General features: G+C 50.9%; 3 protein-coding genes across 3 annotated transcripts in view; 1 reads left to right on the top strand and 2 right to left on the bottom strand.

The window, feature by feature from the left end:
- Positions 1–3,200: 3,200 nt before the first annotated feature.
- Positions 3,201–5,925, top strand: LOC124649983 (cation/H(+) antiporter 2-like). The gene is made up of 4 exons (XM_047189553.1): positions 3,201–3,382; positions 3,465–5,169; positions 5,233–5,396; positions 5,469–5,925. The coding sequence occupies exons 1-4, from the start codon at positions 3,203–3,205 to the stop codon at positions 5,844–5,846; spliced, it is 2,427 nt and encodes an 808-aa protein (XP_047045509.1). The 5' UTR covers positions 3,201–3,202; the 3' UTR covers positions 5,847–5,925.
- A 3,633-nt stretch (positions 5,926–9,558) lies between these two features.
- Positions 9,559–10,188, bottom strand: LOC124646585 (embryogenesis-like protein). Its single transcript, XM_047186690.1, has one exon. It carries the CDS (start codon positions 10,177–10,179, stop codon positions 9,766–9,768), a length of 414 nt encoding a protein of 137 aa, XP_047042646.1. The 5' UTR covers positions 10,180–10,188; the 3' UTR covers positions 9,559–9,765.
- A 4,851-nt stretch (positions 10,189–15,039) lies between these two features.
- LOC124647851 overlaps positions 15,040–20,800 on the bottom strand; it is a 39,424-nt gene continuing 33,663 nt past the window's right edge. The window contains exon 2 of the mRNA XM_047187715.1: positions 15,040–15,526. Coding sequence (XP_047043671.1) covers positions 15,040–15,526 — 487 coding nt within the window. The remainder of the gene's footprint in view (positions 15,527–20,800) is intronic.

Genomic DNA, 20,800 nt, shown 5'->3' with positions numbered 1-20,800 from the left:
AAAAACCGCGAGGATAATCCTCCTCGCGGCAACAACGACAAAAGATCCAAAATCGATCTGGCGAAGCAAGATCCGAAGACTCATACCTAGAAAATTGTGATTGTTCAACACCACCATTGACGCCGGGAAGAAGATCTCGTCGCCGAACGAAAGTCCGAAGATCACTTATTGCATATGATGCCATCTCCATTGAGGGGAAATCAACAAGAAGGCGGCTACCAAAATCCTAACATAATCTAATGAAAACAATACTTTTATTCAAAACTCCACGCATAGATCGGGTTCCCCACTCCTCCTGACGCCGGCGAAGCCGACCGGAGGAGGGGGAACCAATCTATGGAGGAGGATGAACTGGAGGCGGCTAGGGTTAGGGCGGCGGCTGAGAGGAGAGACCACGGGATCCTGTAACTTACTAGCTGCCTCGGTTAACACCAGAGTATTGTATTTGGTTTAATTAGACTAGTAATTAATTAGAAAAGACCATGTTACCTTTTTAAGTTTTGGGAGGCAATGCCTCATGTCTAGTCTTCAGTGATTCTGCAACAAGTAAACATATTTTTTTTTGCGAATGAACAAGTAAACATCTATGTTAGAGCATCTCCAGTCGCGTCCCTCAAAAAGCATCCGGCACAAATGATTTGGGGCACATTTGGGACCACGCCGGACAAAAAGAGACCAAAAATCTGTACAAAAAAGAGACCCTTCCCAGCCGCGTCCCTCAAACAGCGTTCGGATGCATGCATTTTAATAGAGGGGACCACCCCATGTGGGAAAAGTAGGTGAGAGAAAGTGTGGGGAAAGAGACTAGCATGTGGGGACTAGGGGCTGCATGCATGCATGTGGACGCCTCATTTTGTGTCGTGTCCGGCGTCCCCGGTAGAGACTCTATGCATAGAGTTTCTACCGGGGACGCCGGACACAAAATGAGACGCTAATTAGCTTTGGGGGACGCGACTGGACGACTTTTTTCCCCATTTCTTGTCCGCGGCTCATTTGGGGGACGCGACTGGAGATGCTCTTAGAGCATCTCCAGCCGCGTCCCCCAAACCGTCCCCCAAAGGGATTTGGGGCGCGCCGGACAGAAAATGCGTTCCAGCCGCGTCCCCCAAAGCCCATTTTTGTCCGGCGCGGCCCGATACGGTGTCCGGCGCCCCGAGCCCGTCCCCGTCCCACAGGGGACGCACCGGGGACGCCGGACACAACGAAAGCGAGGCGGGGAGTGGCGGGGCCGACCCGTCGGCGGCACGAGAAGGCTAAAACCCCGTCGCCTACCTTTGGTCAAGCGACGTTAATGGCGTCCCCTGTTTTCCCGTGCGACGCAGGGACGCGTCTCGTCGTGCATGGCCGCGTGGCCGTCCGCGCCGGAGTTATTGTGTGCAACCACCCGCCGCCGCCGCTGTTTTAAGACGCCCGCAGCTCTCGCCGCTCATAATCCTTATCGTCGCCGCCGCCTCCCCTCCCGCGATCTTCTCCTCGCCGCTCAAAAAATGTCGAGCTCGTCCTCCCGCAAGATCGCCGCGGCGAACGGCTCGGCCGCGGCAGCCTCACCGTGGCGGAGGCGTGGGCGCCGTACCACGCCCGGTATCCGGTCCCCGCCGGACATGCGGCTGCCAAGCAGCGGCGGCTGGAAGATGGCCGTGAACGGCATTGGCATCCCGCCGCCGCCGAAGCCGGACACGGATCAATGGAGGGACGCCATCAAGGCCCGGCGGGCTCAACTCACCGCCGCAGAGCGGTTGGATCCAACGTGGGCGGTCACCAACAACGACGCCTGGTGGACGACGTACTTCAAGGCGAAGTACGACGTCGAGATGCACAGCACCGACAACCTCGTCGGTGGCCCCAACAGCTGGAACAGGGAAGGCAGCGCCCTGTTCTGGGGCGTTCCAGGGCGCACCCTCGAGAACATCATCAGTGGCCTCCGCAATGGCGCTCCAAGGCTGGAGATGCCGTCGTCGCCGCCTCCGTCTCCTCAATGGCAGCCGAGGAGGACGGCATACTCGTCCTCCTTGCACTCTTCTTCCTCGGGACCGGCGCGATCGACGCCGTCCTCGTCGTACCGGTCGGCGCCCTACACCGTCCCCAAACGGGAGGTCAAGGAGGAGCCGGCGACGCCCGTCAACACGAGGCGTGGCGCCAGCGGCAGCGGGCGGCAGCAAGGGAGGCGCGGCGGCGCCCTCCTCATCCCGAAGCCGGAGGTGAAGGAGGAGCCGGAGGAAGCGTCGAAGGCGGCGCTGCTGGCGGACTACGAGCGGCAGCAGCGGCTCATCGCCAGCAGCGACGACCCCGAGGACTGCCCAGGGCTGCGGGTGGCGTTCTTGGCGTCCATGGACGACAAGGACGCCTGGAGGGGCGACCTGGACGCGACGATCGCCATGTCCATCCGCGACTCCGGCAAGCTGCTGGTGGACCTCACCGACGACGGCGAGGCAGGACCAAGCGGCTTGGTGAAGGACGAGCCCGTCGACGAGCCCGTCGACGAGCCCGTCGACGAGCGCGTCAAGCAGGAGGTCGTCACCGACGACATGTACAACTTCCAGCAGTACTACAACGCCTCCGGCCGCCGCAAGTGGTTCTGGATTAGGTTTAGTTTAAAGTTAGTAAAATTTCGTTCAAATCTATGTAAATTTGGACGAATCTAATCGAATCTAGTTAAGTTTAAAATTTGTGAAATTTTGTTTGGGAGACGCGACTGGGGAGCGACGTTCCCCAAACGCGGCACGAACGAAACACGTCCCCCAAACGCTCAATCTGGCGCCGTTTGGAGATGGTTTGGAGGACGCGGCTGGAGATGCTCTTAGGTCGCTAAAAATAAAACGGCATCTATATTTAACTTCCCCGCTTCTAAATTACTGGTGATCATCCATTGACTGTGCACGACGAAACCAACTACGGATTGGCTGCCAATAAATGGTATGTATATATTTGGAATGCACATTTTCTTTTGCCGAGGCTAGGCATAAACTCCGGTAGAAAACAAAACAAACAGATACTTGTTGGAGAAGGTGTTGCTAGTTGCAACAGCTCAATTATCAAACTAGTTAGATCTGTTCATGCATTCTAGTTCATTGGTCACGTCTCCCGACAATTTAAGACAAGAGGAACCACACCCAAACCGTAGCTAGCTAGCTCATGAACACCATATATAGCAAGCTAGCTCAACGGCGGAGGCCTGTCTGGCCGGCCGGCGACCGAAGAGACCATGTCGGATATGGCGGAGGACGGCGAGGCCAAGTGCTCCGCCGACGTGGCCGAGGGGTCCTACTTCATGGCCGGCGTGCTGGCCATCCTCGGCCTCATGGCCGCCGTCCTCGTCCTCTCTGGCCTCTTCCATTCCGTGCTTCGTCGCGTGGGCCAGCCAAGCATCATCTCGCACATCCTGGTACGAGTCTTGGTACTATGTCTGAGAATCAATTCGCAATTGGGATTCGCCCTGATATGATACTGCGTGCGCATGCATGCAGGCCGGCGTGGTGGTCGGTCCGACGGTGCTCGGTCGCATGGTCGACCTCCGGCAGCTGGGCATGAAGGACGCCGGCCGGGCGCTGGGCGACGCCATCTACTACATCCGCGTCGTCTTCATGTTCTTCATCGGGCTGGAGATGGACCTGCGCTACCTCCGACGACACTTGCGTGCCTCCATCATCGTTGCCTTCGGCGGCTCCGCGCTCTGCCTCGTCCTGGCCACCATCTCTGGCCCCTTCTTCTACGGCCTTCTCCACCCAGGGCAGCGCACCTTCCAGCCCGAAAGCCTTTACGCCTCCACCGCCCTCTTCATGCTCGTCCTCACCAGCACCGCCTCGCCCGTCCTCATCCGCATCGTCACGGAGCTCAAGATCACCGGCTCCGAGACCGGCCAGCTCGCCATCGGCACCGCCTTCGCCAACGACATCGCCAGCCTCGCCGCCATTAGCATGATGGTGGTCAGCCCAACCACCTACGACAAGGACGGCAAGCCCTTGCCACCGCCCAACCGGCTAGTCGCGCTGCCGGTGGTGAAGGTGATCATGTTCCTGTGGATGGCGCTCAACGTGTGGGTCTCCGTGCGCATTATGGTATGGATGACCAGGCTGGTCAACAAGACCAAGCAAGGGAAGCAGTACATCAGCAAGTACGAGCTGTTCGCCATGCTCGTCCTCATCGTCGGCCTCTCGCAGCACGTCCAGCTATTCGGCTACAGTGCCTCCATGACCGCCTTCATCATCGGCATCACCACGCCGCGGGAAGGCCCCACGGCGCGCACGCTTATCGACCGCCTCGCCTACCCCGTGCACAGCATCATCATGCCCCTCTGCTTCAGTACCATCGGCGCGAGGCTCGACTTTGCCAAGATCAACTGCTTCACCCCCACCCAGTTCCTCTTCGTCGTCACCTACACCACGCTGCTCAGCACGATCGGGAGGGTAGTCGGCACGGTTGTAGCCGGGCGGATGATCGGCATCCCGGCGAGGGAGACGCTCGTGCTCGGCTTCCTGCTCAATGTCAAGGGCTACGCTGACATCCTCGCCATCAACCTGGGTGACTCGACCGGGATCTGGAACGGCGCGGCGCGGGGCGTGCTTCTCCTGTCCTCCATCATCACCACCTTCATGGCCGGCCCAGCGTCGGCCGCCATCGTCCGCCAGCAGCGCCGCGCATTCCAGTACCGCTCCCACTGCCTCCAGCACCTCAAGCTTGACCAGGAGCTCCGCGTTCTCGTCTGCGTCCACGGCGCCGGGAGCGTCCACTCCATGCTCACCCTCGCCGAGCTTTCCAAGGGCGCCACGCCAGTTGCCATATACCTTCTCCACCTCATCGAGCTAATGAGCTCGCGCAAGTACGCCATCACGCACTTCTACCACACCGGCGACGGAGCTGACGAAGAGGACGATGACAGTGGCCGATGGGGCTACGCGCCGGTGATCGACCAGGTGGTGGCCGCCGTCAATGGCTTCACGAACGGCACCTTCATTCCAGTCCGGCAGATGACGGCCATCTCCAGCCTCGAGACCATGGACGCCGACGTATGCAACGGCGCGGAGGACGCACGCGCGTCGCTCGTCGTCGTGCCATTCCACAAGGAGCAGCGCTACGACGGGCGCATGGTGTGCCGCCACGACAACCGCCGAGAGCTCAACCAGCGGATCCTGCAGAGAGCGCCATGCACCGTCGGGGTCCTCGTCGAGCGCCGCCTCGGTACCATTGCGGATAGGCAGTCTACGGCCACCGAGGGCGGTCCCAGCAGGTCGGCAGATGACCCCGCAGGCGAAACGCACAGCGTGGTGGCGGTGTTCCTCGGAGGGCCGGACGACAGGGAGGCGGTGGCGTACGCGACTCGGCTGGCGGCTCATCCGTCGGTGAGCGTGATGGTGACGAGGTTCCTTCCAGCGGGAGCGAGCGTGCACAGCAGCACGGAGGTGCCGTCGACGACGCTGATGTCTCCCAGGCGAGGTGGTGATGATCACCTAGTGGCCGTGGTGGTGGGCGAGAAGGAAGAGGAGGCCATGGCGGACGAGGAGTTCATGGCGGACTTCTACGCGAGGTTCGTGGCACCGGGGCATGTGTCTTACACGGAGAGGTACGTGAGCAACGGGCCGGAGTTGGTGGAGTCTCTGTGCTCCATGGCCGGGATGTACTCGCTGTTCGTCGTGGGCAAGGGTGCTGACGGTGGCAGCGCGGCCGTCACCCAGATGACGAGCGGCATGGGAGGCTTGTACGAGGAGTGCCCGGAGCTAGGACACGTGGGGGACCTCCTGTCCTCGGACGACTTGTCCGGCTGCTGCGCCTCGGTGCTAGTGCTTCGGCAGCACAACGTGCGCCAGAGGATGAAACAAGATCCCAATGGTGTCGACGATGGCCTTAGATGAGAATGGCAACAATACTGTAAAGTTAGTCTACAGTATTAGTACATGTGTATAACATAGATAGTTTACTCTCCCCGTGATACATCCGTGTTAGATAAAGTTAAGATACCTAACAATTGAAACAAATAATGGCACGCGCAGACTCTCACCGCTACACGGAGGCCTTGCAAATTAAGACTAGACTCGATCAACTTACAGGTTCATCAAATCATCACATCGGGCTTTTCTCCAAGACTAAGATGCTTCTTCATGCCGCCCTCCTAGGTATCCTCACATCGATCAAGAGAGTCGCCATCTCTCTCCGGATAAGCAAGATCTTCGAACTTGCCTAAAGAAGAGGGTCACTAGCCTCGCTATCATCGAGCGTACGAGAACAAAGCAAAGTGACAGAATAGCCAATATTAAGGAGGGTGATGCCAACACTAAATTTTCCATTTAAGGGTGAACGCTAGGAGAAGAAAAAACATATACATCGCCTAAAGCACAATGGTTGATGGGTAACCGGGCATGAGCATAAAGACAAAAGCATCCATGATCACTTGAGAGCCTCAATTTGGGCAATGTGGCCATTTAAGGGATCAAAGATCCTTTCACAGAGGAGGAAGTGCTTAAGGCATCAATCAAATGCCTTCCGACAAGATCTAAAAAAAGCCTTCCCACAAAGCCCCTGGCCCCGGCGGCTTCACCGGTGTCTTTTTCAAGAAACGTTGGGGAATCATAATAGACGATGTCATGAGAGCCATCCTTCAATTTAACAATCTCCTAATTGCTCATCTCCAATGGCTTAAGTCGACCAACATTGTGCTTTTATCTAAAAAGGAGGGGGCGAGGAGGTCTCCGCCTATAGGCCCATTAGCTTGATCCACAACATTGCAAAAATCATTGCCAAGATGATAGCCCTCCAGCTTGAACCGCTCATGAACGATCTTATTTCCAATGCTCAAAGCGTGTTCATAAAGAAGAGAAGTATCCATGACTATTTCATGTATGTTGGCAACCTTGCAAGAAGACTCCACAAAAGCAACATACCAACGCCCCTTTTCAAGCTTGACATTCACCAGGCTTTCAACTCCATTAGATGGGAGTTCATTGTTGAGCTCTTCAAGAGGCATGGATTCCCACCAAAGTTTCGAGATTGGATCACCGCTTTGTTTTGCACCTCCTCGTCGAGGGTCCTTCTCAACGGGGTCGCCGGCTTGCCTATCAAGCATGGAAGGGGTCTTAGGTAAGGAGACCCACTTTCCCCGCTCCTCTCCGTCCTCGCCATTGACCCCCTCCAAGGCATCCTTGAGTTGGCCACTCAACATGGGCTCTTGCAAAAGATTAGAGGGAGGGGCACCACTGTTAGGACTTCGCTTTATGTGCACAACGCGGTTGTTTTGTGGTGCCTAACAAAGAGGATATCCGCAACCTTGCTTCCATTCTTCCAACCTTCGGAGAGGTCACCAGTCTTCATTACGAATTTCCAAAAAAAAAACGTATGGTGGTGCCTATTAGGTGACATTGACCTTGATGGGCTGCTTAGTGGGTTGCGCGTGACCCACCCCTCCTTCCTTATGGATGTATCTTGGATTACCTCTTTCAGTTTGGCATCTTAAGAGGGTGGATTTTCAACCTCTTGAAGACAAGATGGCCGGGACCACCCCTCCTTCCTTATGGATGTATCTTGGATTACCTCTTTCAGTTTGGCATCTTAAGAGGGTGGATTTTCAACCTCTTGAAGACAAGATGGCCGGGAAGCTTGCCACTTAGGATGGGAAGAACATTAACGCAGTCGAACACGGGCCCTTGTCAAGTCCGTCCTCACCTCTCAGGAGATATTCCACCTCATTCCTCCCAATGTTCCGTTGGGTTGCCTTGCTTCTATGAACAAGATCGAGCGTGCCTTTTTTACCAAGGAGGTTACCAAGGGCAAGTGCAAGCTAAATTAGGAAGCGGTTTGTAGGCCTACTCATCTTGGAGGGTTGGGGATCCTCCACCTTGAGAAATTTGCAAGGGCGCTTTGTTTGAGATAGCCTTAGTTTCAATGGCGGGATCCCAATAAGCTTTGGTGGGCATGGATAACCCTTGCAATGAGATGGACATGCACCTTTTTTTAATGCCATAACTACAATCTCAATTGGCGATGATAAAATAGCACCTTTTGGGGACTTACCTTGGCTCAATGGGATGAGGACCAAAGATAATGCCCATCTTATCTATGAAGCATCAACGAGGAAGCAATGGAATGTAAAGCAAGCTTTGCTCAACAATGCTTGGGTATCAAAAATCAAGATGGATACTAACTTGACTATCCCTCACATTCATCACCACCAGACCGTCGCCGGAAGGCCCTGTCATGAGATGTGGCAAGGCGTAGGCAACCGATGGCTCGTCCAGCATAGCCCAGAGGAACCGGAGGCTACGACAAAGGGCCTAGATGATGGCAACGCTGAAATTACATGCTGCTCTATTTCATAATTGGTGGTAATATTACCTTGCCTTATCACTGTTGAATGTGGGATCAGATGTCTTCTGTTGGAATAGTATAGTCCAGTTGCTTTATGTTTGAGTAAATACAGTCCTTGCATTCTAACTGGCAGGCAAAAAAACACTTTGACCGTCATGAAGCTGCCGCCGCCTTCGTCATTCATCACCACTTCGCAGCTCCCCTCCTAGCCATGCCACGCCACATTGAAGGTGCAGTGCTTGCATATCATTCTTGGCATGCTTGACAGCTTGGTGTTCAGCAATAATCCAAGGTTGGCTTCCAAAGTGTCGATAGTAACATTTACATGGGTAGGAACTAAGAAGGGAGATGAGGGGAGAAAGATCAGGATACTTCAAGTGGAAAACCTAAGCTGCCTCTGTACTCAGAGTGGCAAATCCTCAACTACCTTCTTCTGAACTTTTGAGGAACAAACAGCAGTCAAATTCAACATCCATGTCCAAGCAATAATTAAGTCTGAGGTTAGTGTAAAATTCACGTGTTCCAATGCTGCAATACACGGGCCCTGATTACTTGCAAGTTGCAACACTAAAAATTTGTCTCAATGCATATATCAAAGTGCAGCAAATCAATTATTATCACAAAGCAAGCTCACAAGGGCAGCTCAGGTGAAATATTCTATAAAACAGAAACATGAGGATGTCATATGTGTATAGATTATAGAATTGTTTGATTCATTCTTGGGCCAGCATCAATGACAATTTTAGAGACTTGTCTATTACTAGTATATCAGATATCAGAAGCCATGGGAAGCTGCCAATTTTCCTAAACATTAGTGCAGATAGCAAATGGTAGTTGCAGCTTAAACCTACCTTATCTATCATAACAGCAGTACATAGTTCTCTTCAAGATTAATTTGTCCGCCAGGATACACCTTAAGAACTGAAATGAACCTGTTTAACTAATACAGAGTACTTGCTCAATTGTTTTCAATGTGACATTAGGTACTCATTGCACAAAGCTAGTAAGTATATATAATATCAAGCAAAGCATGCAAATGTACCCAATCTACTTGCTCAATTATTTTCAATGTGATGTTAGGTACAATAAGAAGTATAATATCAAGCAAAGCATGCAAAATGACACCATCCTTTTTAACTGTTGACCTCAATTGATCTCATTACTAGCAGGAGAACATATTACAGGTTTAGCCCCTTCATCAATCGATTTTTCTTCCTGAACTGAAGATAAAGCTTAATTTTGCCGATAAAAATTGTATGCGGGAAATTTGAAGGAACACGGTTCAAATTAGCTCCAAATCTCCCATTACAATAACATACTGCAACAGCTTGTTGGTTAAGTTTATTCCTCAATCAGAACATCCAACAATTATGAAAGAAGCATCTACGCCAACCCAAACCACGCCCAGATTTGATCCCAAAAAACAAACCTCTGGCCTCGATGCCCTCATCAAGGAGCGGCCTGGAGCAGCCGCTACTCCTCAAGCTGCTTGAGCTCGGCCTTCAACTGCTCCATCTTGAGCCCCATGGACCGGCGGAGCTTGTCGGCGTCGGCGGGCGGGACCCGGGCGAGCAGCGCGTCGAAGGCGCCGAGGGCCTCGCCGGCGGCGTCACGCGCGCAGGCGGCCTCCTCGTTGAAGTAGACGGTCTCCTTGCTGTCCATGGCGGACTCGATCTCCTCCCGCGCCTCGGCGAACTTGCGGTTCACCTCGTCCACGTCCTTGCCGTAGTCCGTCGAGAAGGCGCGGCGGTATCCAGGGAGGAGAGCGCGCCCCAGCGAGAGCGGCAGTGGAGAGGGTGCCGCATTCGTTAGGGTTTGTGGAGCGGCGGCGGCGGGGCGGAGGAGAGAGGCGGCGGCCCGGAGGAGGACGCGAGGGTTTCGGCGCATCCTCGCTTGCGGGGGTTGTTTTGCTTCCTCCTTCTGAGACTTGCAGTGGGGGTGTTTTCATTCTTCAACATGTTGTTACTTATGTTATACTCTGTCCCTTGTATTTTGATAAATCATACTGTATTTAATTGACATATACTACCTCCGTTTTGAAATAACTGTCATAATTGTGTCTAGATATCAGCATATAAATATATGTATATTTAGAAAAAGTTGTGACACTTATTTGAAACGGAGAGAATATGTGTTAAACCAGTTTGTGTGGCACCTTTCAAGTACGACAAGGAATTATTAGTATTAGTACAATTAATTTTTTTGAAATTTTGTATAGCATTGAAATTGGAACTAAAAAGATAATCCTAGAATTTCATGTTTTCTCTGAATTTGGAGGTGTGTTGATTTCAAGAATGCAAGTCTTATGATATGTTGGGAATCTTTTATGTTAAATGATCGTTCTCGTCTTAAATCGTATCTAATGCCTAAAACTTGAATATCATGCATGACATCATTTAATTTCGTTTGTACACCCAAGGGCCTCGAAAACTAGGTTCTAGGTTTGTGGAGCGGCGGCGGCGGCGGGGCGGAGGAGAGAGGCGGCGGCCCGGAGGAGGACGCGAGGGTTTCGGTGCATCCTCGCTTGCGGGGGTTGTTTCGCTTCCTCCTTCTGAGACTTGCACTGGGGGTGTTTTCATTCTTCAACATCTTTTTTTTTTTACTCATATGTCCCTTCTATTTTGAAAAAAAATACTCCGTATACTGTATTTAATTGACATAACTACCTCCGTTTTGAAATAAGTATCGTAGTTTTACATGGATAGCAAAAGTGCCCGTGTGTTGCACCGGGAGAGAAACATATTTACGATGGCATGTATTTAATGCTTACATGTCACGCTCCGCGATTAGGCGTGCTCCCGCTACCACACCCTTCTTTGCCTACCGCTTTAGCTAGGCCACCGACCACTCTCACCGTGCGTCCCCCTCTAATGTACCCTCTCTAGTCACCCTACTAAGATCTCGATGGAGGCGTTTCCTATGGTGACGTAACCTATGGAGCGAATCGCTAAGAATGGTGCTCAAGTTGTTGTTGGACATGTCGCTCGATGGAGAAAATTATTATCGGCCTGCTTGACGGCGGTAGGTATGGCCTACTCTTCCCTCCCTTTGTTTGGCGCAGGGCCAAATAAGCTTTTGTTTTTGGGGTTGTCTGGCCGCTCAGTTGTTGAGCAAGGTTACATGGTTTGAGCAAACCCCATCATCTCTTGTGCTATCGCCACTGTCACAACAACTGGAATTCCTCTTAGTGATTGTTTTCCTCAAATTTAAATAGAATTTTGATAAGTTGTTGCGTAAATCGCAGTAAAAGATTTTTTATGAATAAATCATATCACAGGTTGCATCAGATTAAAAATACTGAAAACAAATTGATACATGTTTTTAGATATTGAAATACCTAGCAAAATCTCTTAGTTATAGCAAAATATGTAAGCTTGACATAAACCTGTATTACAAAATCATAACCATACTTCGGGATCGATGAGCTTCGCAATTCTTGAGCTGAGATCTGGAGATATGGCCAAACTTCATTGCATCATTAAAATTGTCAGACTGAATCAACAAAGTATTTGGTTCATTGGATTTCCAGAACACACATACAGTACCTAGCATATGCGGATAGATCCTAGACCAATCTCTATAAAAATAGCTCACATATCCGCAAAATAAAATTGATCGCATACACAATGCCCTTTCTTTTCATATGGGTAATAGAACGGGCTTCAAAATAAAAGTGAATTGTCTCAGAACCTTGTTCAACCACAATGGAATGAAATATCCATATATATATTAGAATAGTAAAAGTTTGTACGTATGAGGTAGTTGGTGCCCTGCACACCGTCAGCATTTTGGATCTAGCAAATATGTATAACCACCTGTTTTATGCTGCCAGAAGAATCAGCCTAACAAAAAGAGTCCGAGGCATAGTGACATGATCCATTAGAGACTCCATCAGATCCTCTTTCTAAAAAATACTTTAGATCAAATACGCCAAAATTGCTTCTCCCGTCTACTGCAATCTGATTCAACTTCTCTATTTAGAGAATCTGAGTATTTGTTTTCCAATATACAAACTAACGTCAAATAACAACACGGTTTGGCGGCTTAGCAACATGACTTGTGAAAAGAACAAAAAAAAGGAGACCCTCTCCCTCTCACATGTCCTGCAAGCGCACCTTGATGGGAAATCGTCACAGATAGCCTTGTAATGGTTGCTGAACAGTTCTTCAATACCCAACCTTGTCTTGCAGACATCCCCTGATTATCGAGCTGCCGCTGCCATCTCCTCCAGGTCGGAAGCTTTTCCCAAACATCTGATCGATTCCATCCTTATGCCACCCCAGTGTGCAATTTCCTCCTTTATTCTGCTTTCACCAAATTCTGAGGATCGTGATCTTTCCTTCGTGTCCCTCCTTTAATCGGGTCGACTATGTGTTTCCTTTCATATGAGCATCTTTGATCACTCCCTCTCGCTGTCCTTCATCAGCTTGTTAACATCCAAAAACTCTGCGTATATAAACTGGCGAGATTCTGTGTAATAAAGCGATGTGGGACTAATTGAAGCCACTTTTTACATAGCCATTGACGCTAGCTCAATTGGATACGATCGTACTTGTGCGGAGCTGGCTGGCCCAGCAGCGCATCTACGGGCCCATCTTAACTGTACTAAGGCCTATTTCTACCGATCGGAGCAACGATATGGTGGGAGGGTAAATCGGTCCTAAAAAAAGCGTTGACGAAAATTTTGGCAGAAACCTTAGCTCCTTTATTATTAGGTATAGATATATACGCACTTCAGCCTCTAGATATATTTATATCTGAAAAAATTGTGACACTTATTTTGAAACAGAGAGAATATGTGTTCAAAACAGTTGGCGTGGCACCTTTGAGATACAACAAAAAATTGTTAGTATTAGTAATATGCATTTTTTTTGAAAATTCATAGTGTCGAAATTGAAAACACCTAACCCTAACCCTAATCCTAGAATTCCACGTGTTCTCTGAATTTGGAGGTGTGTTGATTTTTAAGAATGTGAGTCTTATGATATGTTTGGAATCTTTTATGCTAAATGATCATCCATGTCTTAAACGAACTAATGTCTAAAACTTAAATATCATTCATGGCATCATTTAATTTAGTTTGTATGCCCCAAGGGCCTCTAAACATGGTTCTTTATGAAACCTTTCTATTCCCATTAGTTTAAGTTCACACTATAAAACGGATCCGTACTAGTTATGGGTGAAACATTATCATTTTGACGGTAAAAAGCTACTCGCTATGTTTAAGTGTATCAGTCAACAACCTGCCACATGCACACACAAGAAAGCACTAAGACTCACAAAAAAACACTAAAACTAGAGAGAAATAATAACACAACCCTTAATAATGTATTGCATCCAATAAGCAATAACATGTATCAAGAAATAGATCTACGAGTTGAATTCTGCAAGAACTAGCCAAATACTCATGTGTTGCGATGATAGTTAAATGCTAATAGATTGTTGTATAAGGTTATTTTAATTGCTTAAGTTCTTCAAAAACTTGTGCCCTTTTGCTCCCTAACTTCTTGCAAATAAGAAAAACAACTCAAAATATACATCAACTGGATCAACAAATCAGAAGATAGTGACACATGTGACTACTACATACAAAACATGGTAGGTAATCTCTCACGGTGAACGGGCTACCACCAACTTAATTATTTGCAAGAGTAAGATGATACTCTTGATTCCCTAAACTCGAGGGGTATTCAAATAAAATTTCCCTAAACTAGATAGATGCAGTGAATTGGCCAACGCGAGGTTAATTGAACTTATATAAACTATTGCATTGTTATGCAAGTCCTTATAGAAAATAATGAAGTGTTAACAAAACACAAGAGACGATATGAGATAACAAATGGATTGTGATGCAAGCTTTGGTAATCTAGCAATATCACACCAGGACTAGGCAACACATATGTACCTAGTAATGTCCCCCTTTTTTTACCTGAGCATGATTTTATATCCAACTCTCGATCAACAATATTTATCAAAATGATTATTACCAAACATTAAATATTAGTCTAACATATATAAAATATGGCATTTTCATGATCTTAGATAAAACTAGTACTACAGTTTTATAAAAGTAGACCATGGTTAGTTTTTCAAACTAAAAATAGCAGTTTTTCAAAAACCAACCATAAATTGGTTGGCTAGTATAGTTGATTGTATTCTCAACCTACAAAGATCAGGCTACCAATTAATAGGAGTGGTAATGAATGCAATGGTAGATTTGTCGAGGAATGGAGTAGTTGTGCCATTTGTGGAGAGTTGAGGTCTTGAGGATGTGGTCAACACCGGCTAAGAAAACAATGTGAAAACATTTTTAATATAAATTTTCAATAACATACAACTCAAATAGAGAAACAAACATCCGTAGAATCCGAAATATAATGGTATGTAATATAATTATATGCCCGCTTCTAGTTTGTATGCCAAACTTAACACTCAATGTAAAAGCGAACAAAAGTGTGTAACAAAGATATGAGCGAAAATAAATAGGGTTAGGAGAGTAGTGGTGTCCTTGGTGGATAGGTGTGATTCATGCGACCGAGAAAAAGCACTCTCGCCTTCGGACTGAACATTATGAAAAAAAAAAATCCATACTACATAACTACCACTGCAAAAACGTACACACATTTGTAGCAACCGGAATATTATATATTTACTGTGCACCAACTACAATTGGTATGTACAAACACAACACTAGATGTAAAACCGCACATAAACGGTAATGCAGATGCATATCAACATCAATATTGACTAGTTGTCGCTGTCAGACCAGGTGATGGCCAGCTCACCAACATTCTGATCAAGCCCCAAGGCATTCCATACCGCTGGTGAGGCGTCGACGATGTTGTTCTGGCAGGGTGGCTCGTAGTTGTGCTCGTCGTCGCAACCATACACAGAATCACACTCGTCCACCACTTTTGCATACACAGAGTTTCCGTTGGCAGTGATCTTAACGTGGTGGCCGCAACGTGCCATGTTCTTGAACCATCCAGTGGAGAGTGCAACGACCATCTCCTTATCGCTATGGTAGGCATTGTCGCACGCTGATGGCCCGCCTCCGTCCTTGCCCTTCTCAAAGCTATTAAGTGTCAAGACGGCCTTGGTGCTCGATGTCACCGGAGGCGAGCAATGGTACTGAGGGTACCTCTTACCATCCTCGCAACAATCTGGATCGTTGCTTCTCTCGCAGTGGCCAGCCTTTCCAGGTAAGTAGCCACTGGCTTGGCAGGCGCCGAGGCTGGGGCGGAGGGCTGATGTGATGTAGGAGGCGGAGAGCGTAACGAGGAGGAAGATTGCCATGGTAACTGCGGCTGAGCTAGTGGCCATCTTTGCTTGCCTGTTGGGGGGATGACCCCCGGTATGCCAAAGGCATGCCAAACCGGATGGCTTGTGCCATCAGAATACCGGTTTAATGTTTATACCGGAGCCTGAGGTTAAGAGTTTAGCTAAGTGGAGCTAAGCCGGATTCCCCAAGAGGGGTATACCGGAATCCGGTAAAGAAGATACCGGAAAGGAGAGCCTCGTCGGCAGGATCTGGTCAAAGATTCTCTCCCGAGCTAGAAGACAAGATGAGCTAAGCAAAGTGGCTTTTGACGAAGGGTGACGATAAAGAGAAGGGTGACGGTCAAAGAAGCCGGAGGACGTCGGCGCCCTGATTAAAGAGGACTCCGGTGTCATCTATGATTAAAGTAGCTTTGTAAAGTAGTTTGTCTAGTCAAAGATGCCGTTAGGGTTTCTTCCAGTGTAAGCCACCCTCTCCCCTATATAAGGAGAGGGGGCAGCCCTTCTTCACGGGCGAGTAGCAAGTCACACGTAGCAAGACCATAGAGATAGATCTGTGTACTGAGAAACTTGTAACCATGTTGAGATCAATGAAGCTAGCGATCTAGTAAAGAGTTCTTCCTCTTGTCTCTCTTCTTGCATACCGGCCTTTGGTTGTGTTCTTGAGGAAAGCATCCGGAAGTTCTTCCCATCTAATCGCAAACCCTCCCCCGAATCCTCATACGTCCATTCGGCCCCAACTTAAGCCATCCTATGGCATCCGCTCGTTCACCACGACGACAGTTGGCGCCCACCGTGGGGCATGAAGTGGCGCATGCTGGAGTTCACATTCGGGCGGGCCTCCTCGAGTTCGCCGGTGAGCGGACGGTGTCTGCGCTGGTGCAGAACTTCTACTCCATCGATTTCATCAACGACAACGCGGGCTGCTTCGCCAACGGCGGCATCTTCCCCAAGAACGGCCGCATCATCGAGTTCGGCAGCCACCGCATCTACTTCGGCACCGTCCCCGTGCGCCGGCGCCTCTCGCCGGTGCTGGTGGCACCGGACCCGCTAAGATGGCTCTGTGCTGGTCGCGCGCCCGGCAGCGTCGAGGTAATGATGACCGGTGTGGCTGGTGCAGGAAAGGAGGTGGAGGCTGAGGGTGCTGGTCGCGCGGTTTCGACCCGTGCGGCTAAGCCACCGCTGGAGCGCGACGCAGCGCAGCGAGAGCATCATCCGCGCCACCGGCAACGCCTCTCCAAACGGCGATGAACGCGCCGGCAACCCCCATCGCGCAGAACATCGACCCGGCTGCGGCTCAAGCGGAGCTGGAGGCGCAGCGCCCGAGGATACTCGAGAGCGGCAAAGATGTTGTCAAGGCGCAGCCGCGAGCTGAACCTAACCGTACGTGAGTATAACGCTGCCCATGGCTTTGCTTCTGTTAGCGCTCATGCTGCTAGGATACCGGAAAACCGGCTTAAGGCTCGCAATCTAGATCGAGATTTGCGTAAAGAGATTCTTACCGGCAAGAGTACCTCTGCATCTGTTAGCATTGTAGAGAAACCTAAGTACAGCAGTCCGGATAAAACAATAAAAGCTGCTAAGGCTGCCGTAGATCTGTGTGATTCGGCTACCGGAGAGGCTCGGCAAAACAACAAGAGCGTGTCGGAGAGCTGCTTGACGCCGTAGAGCAGCAGAACGCAGAGCAGCCGGCTAGGCTGAACAAAGCAATAGCCTCGAAATCCGCGCGTTCAACAAAGAATGCCGGAAGCAAGTCCCGGGGGCAGGCCTCGTCCCCCATCCGGACGGAAGAAAAGAAAAAGAAGTGAACGCACGGCGGATGATCGTGTATGATCCGGTCCTTGCCGGTAAACGGAAAGCCGGGCAACACGATGCCGGTAGAAAAAGCCAAGGGGCAGAGCGAGGCTACGCCAAAGAAGGCTATGCCGGAAACAAACATGCCGGTAAACATGAAACCGGGCAAAACTATCCGGCTGCAAGGGCAGCGTATGATGAAGATGAGGAAGAAATGCCTCCACCAAGGTACCGGCAGTGCAAGGGCCGCGGAACGTTACGATGAAGCTGATTCTAACAGACCGGCAGCATACCGGAACCCTCTGGGAGAACGCTTGGGAGAAAGATACTTACCGGAACGGGATGCAAGGCACCGTCTGGATAGAGTATACTTGTCAGAAATGATCGAGGAGGAAGGTCCTCCAGGTCCAAAGTGCTTCGGCCCAAGAATCATGAGAGAAAAACCACCAGTTCGCAACTTCACGTTGCCCCGTGACACGAAAACATACGATGGCACTACGAAGCCGGAAGATTGGCTCGCGGATTACGTGACCGCGGTGTATGTCGCTGGAGGCGGAGGAACCGTAGCCGGAGGAGGAAACCGGCGCTGGGCCGTAAGGATCATACCGTCGTTTCGGGTTGGGCCAGCAAGAATCTGGCTAAACAACTTGCCGGCAGGAAGCATAAACGGCTGGCGGGATTGTGAGGAAGCCTTTGTGAGCAATTTCAGCAGTACCTATCAGAGGCCGAACAGGCCGCAGCAACTTGCTCTGTGTCTGCAGCGCCCGAACGAAACAGACCGGGATTATCTGGCCCGGTGGAATACCATAAGGAACTCTTGCGAGGGAATAATCGAGGCGTCAGCCGTGACCTGTTCAAGAAAAAGAAGTTTTAAGTAAAGTTTTGCGCTAAGAACAAAGTTCTTAACCCGAAACTCGGGGACTGGCAGTGCCGGTTTTGCGTTAAGTTTTAAGTAAAGTTTTGCGCTAAGAACAAAGTTCTTAACCCGAAACTCGGGGATCGGCGAGTGCCGGTTTTGCGTTAAGTTTTAAGTAAAGTTTTGCGCTAAGAACAAAGTTCTTAACCCGAAACTCGGGGACTGGCAGTGCCGGTTTCGCGCTAAGTTTTAAGTTAAGTTTTGCGCTAAGAACAAAGTTCTTAACCCGAAACTCGGGGACTGGCAGTGCCGGTTTCGCGCTAAGTTTTAAGTTGAGTTTTGCGCTAAGAACAAAGTTCTTAACCCGAAACTCGGGAACTGGCGAGTGCCGGTTTCGCGCTAAGTTTTAAGTTAAGTTTTGCGCTAAGAACAAAGTTCTTAACCCGAAACTCGGGGACTGGCAGTGCCGGTTTCGCGCTAAGTTTTAAGTTGAGTTTTGCGCTAAGAACAAAGTTCTTAACCCGAAACTCGGGGACTGGCAGTGCCGGTTTCATGCTGAATTTTTAAGTTAAGTTTTGTACTAAGAGCTGCGCTCTCACCACAAAACTCGGGGACTGGGAGGATAGACAAGAGAGAAACCGGCATGAAACCAAAGAAAAGATAAAACCAAGCCGGAAATAAAGAAACCGGTAAGGATTGAGAAAAGTTAGCAAAACATACCATCAAGTTGTTTGTGGCATCATACCACGCACTCGTCAAGCTCTTTCACGGCATTACGGAGCCGCATAAAGTGCTCCTCGGACGACCGATCCCCAGCCGGATCGGGAGCCGGTAGCTCGTCCTTACCCAAGCCGCGGGTCGCCGGACTTATGTCCGCGGCGTTCCACTTTTGGGCATAGGGCAGGAGGTGCCCCGAGTCCCGGCCTTGGCGCTTGAACTCCGTAATGCGGCCAAGGAGGCCGGTGGGCTTCATGGCGGCATCTTTGGCGGCCTTGGAGACATGCAGCACCAAGGGCTGCTGGCCGCCGGAGGAGGTGCTGGAGGCCGTCGCCTTCCCCTTGATGAGCTTGGAGCTCTTGGGCGGCGCAGCAGCAGAAGTGGCCCCGAGGGCTTTGGCGCGAGGAGCACCTGGCGGCGGCATGAGGATGGTGCGTGGAGAAGGGGGAGCGCTAGGAGCGTCACCCGTGTTGGAGCCTTCCGGCGCGGAAAATTCCGGCGCGGAAGTTGTCTTTTCAAGGACGGGAGGAGCAGGAGGCTCCGCCCGCCCGGCAGCTTCTTCTTCTCCGGCGCCGATGTTGCTGGCGCCGGTGTCCTGGTGTTCGGAGGGAAGGAAGGATCCTCCTCCGTGCGGTGATCCGATGATGAAGGGGCCGCACGCCCCGAATTTGTTGTGCCCCCGAAAGGGAGGCGGAGATGTTGCCGGCACCAGGTGATGCCGGGCTTGAGCGAGGAGGAGGGGTTGAGGTCCTTGCGGAACCCTCAGAGCCCGATGGCCTTGGGCCAAGCTTGAGCGCAGGGCTGAGAAAAAGAAAGAAAAACGGTTGGAAAGGAGAAACCGGAAAAAGAACTTGGCGAAAAAGAGGCAAGCCGGAAAATGAGTAACTTACCCGGAAGAGGTTGGCATCGCCTTGCGCCCGTAGCGGCGCATGCCCACCTGCTTCTCCCCGGGGGCTCGGTCCGAAGCGCTTGGAGGGAGGGGCTCGGCTGCCGCCGGCATCGGATGCCGGCTGCTTCTTCTTTGGCCCTGGGCCATGAGTTTGTCCACAAACTCAGAGCCGGCCTCGGCGCGCAGGGGCGGCACGTGCTCGTGGATCTATGGATAAGGTCTGGCTAAAAAGCGGTTCGCAGAAAAGCAATAGCGGACAGATAAAAGAAGCCGGAAGAGAAAATACCTCAAGCGTGACCAGGTCGTCGGCGGACCCGGTTGGCTTCGGCGGAGACCGGCCAAGGCGCGCTGCCGGGGTCTTGCCCATCTTCAAGTCTTTCCAGAAGACGTAAGGATCCGGGTCGAAGGAGTCGAGGGCGCGAGGCTGGCAAGGTCCACGTCGCTCAGCTTCGATGAGGGGGAAGCGGTCCTTGGCCTGAAACAGGAAAAAGCAAGATTAGCAAGAGCAGAAAGCTACCGGTCAGAGACAACCTCTGTCGCGTAATCCCTTACTTCTTGGGTCGGAGGATTATCAGTGCAGAGGGGAAGGAGGCCCCATTCCCAATCAGAGGGCATAGCGGTTTGGCAAATCTGCTTAGCCTTGCGAACAACATCCCTTTTGCTAAGAGGACGGCCTCGTGATCTTGGTAGGATCGCCCGGGCCGTACATCTCGCTCATCCTATGAGCGCGGCGCTGTAGAGGAAGCACCCGGCGCGAAATGAAGGTGCGGATGATGTCATCCGAGCAGATCTTGGTCTCCTTCCTCAAAGAGGCCAAGAAGCGTACCACCCGGCTGGTTTCGACGCATGACCGGACTTCGGGTTGTAGCTCCGAGTTGGTCCCGTCTGGGGGCCCGGCTCGTAGGGAGGGAGATCGATGAGATCGGCGCGGCCGGTATTCTTCACGTAGAAGAAAGTCCCTTGCCACAGCCGGC

Source organism: Lolium rigidum, chromosome 4 (assembly GCF_022539505.1).
Source record: "Lolium rigidum isolate FL_2022 chromosome 4, APGP_CSIRO_Lrig_0.1, whole genome shotgun sequence".
In the NCBI taxonomy this organism is placed as follows: domain Eukaryota; kingdom Viridiplantae; phylum Streptophyta; class Magnoliopsida; order Poales; family Poaceae; genus Lolium; species Lolium rigidum.
Note: the sequence above shows the minus strand (reverse complement) of the source record. Positions and strands in the feature narration are given on the sequence as shown.

Excerpts from the sequence above, each read along its gene's own strand:
- LOC124646585 (XM_047186690.1), bottom strand. The coding sequence starts at position 10,179 with ATGCGCCGAAACCCTCGCGTCCTCCTCCGGGCCGCCGCCTCTCTCCTC.
- LOC124649983 (XM_047189553.1), top strand. The coding sequence starts at position 3,203 with ATGTCGGATATGGCGGAGGACGGCGAGGCCAAGTGCTCCGCCGACGTG. Across the intron at positions 3,383-3,464 it reads GCATCATCTCGCACATCCTG|GCCGGCGTGGTGGTCGGTCC; the intron begins GTACGAGTCTTG and ends GCATGCATGCAG. Across the intron at positions 5,170-5,232 it reads CGGGGTCCTCGTCGAGCGCC|ATGACCCCGCAGGCGAAACG; the intron begins GCCTCGGTACCA and ends GCAGGTCGGCAG.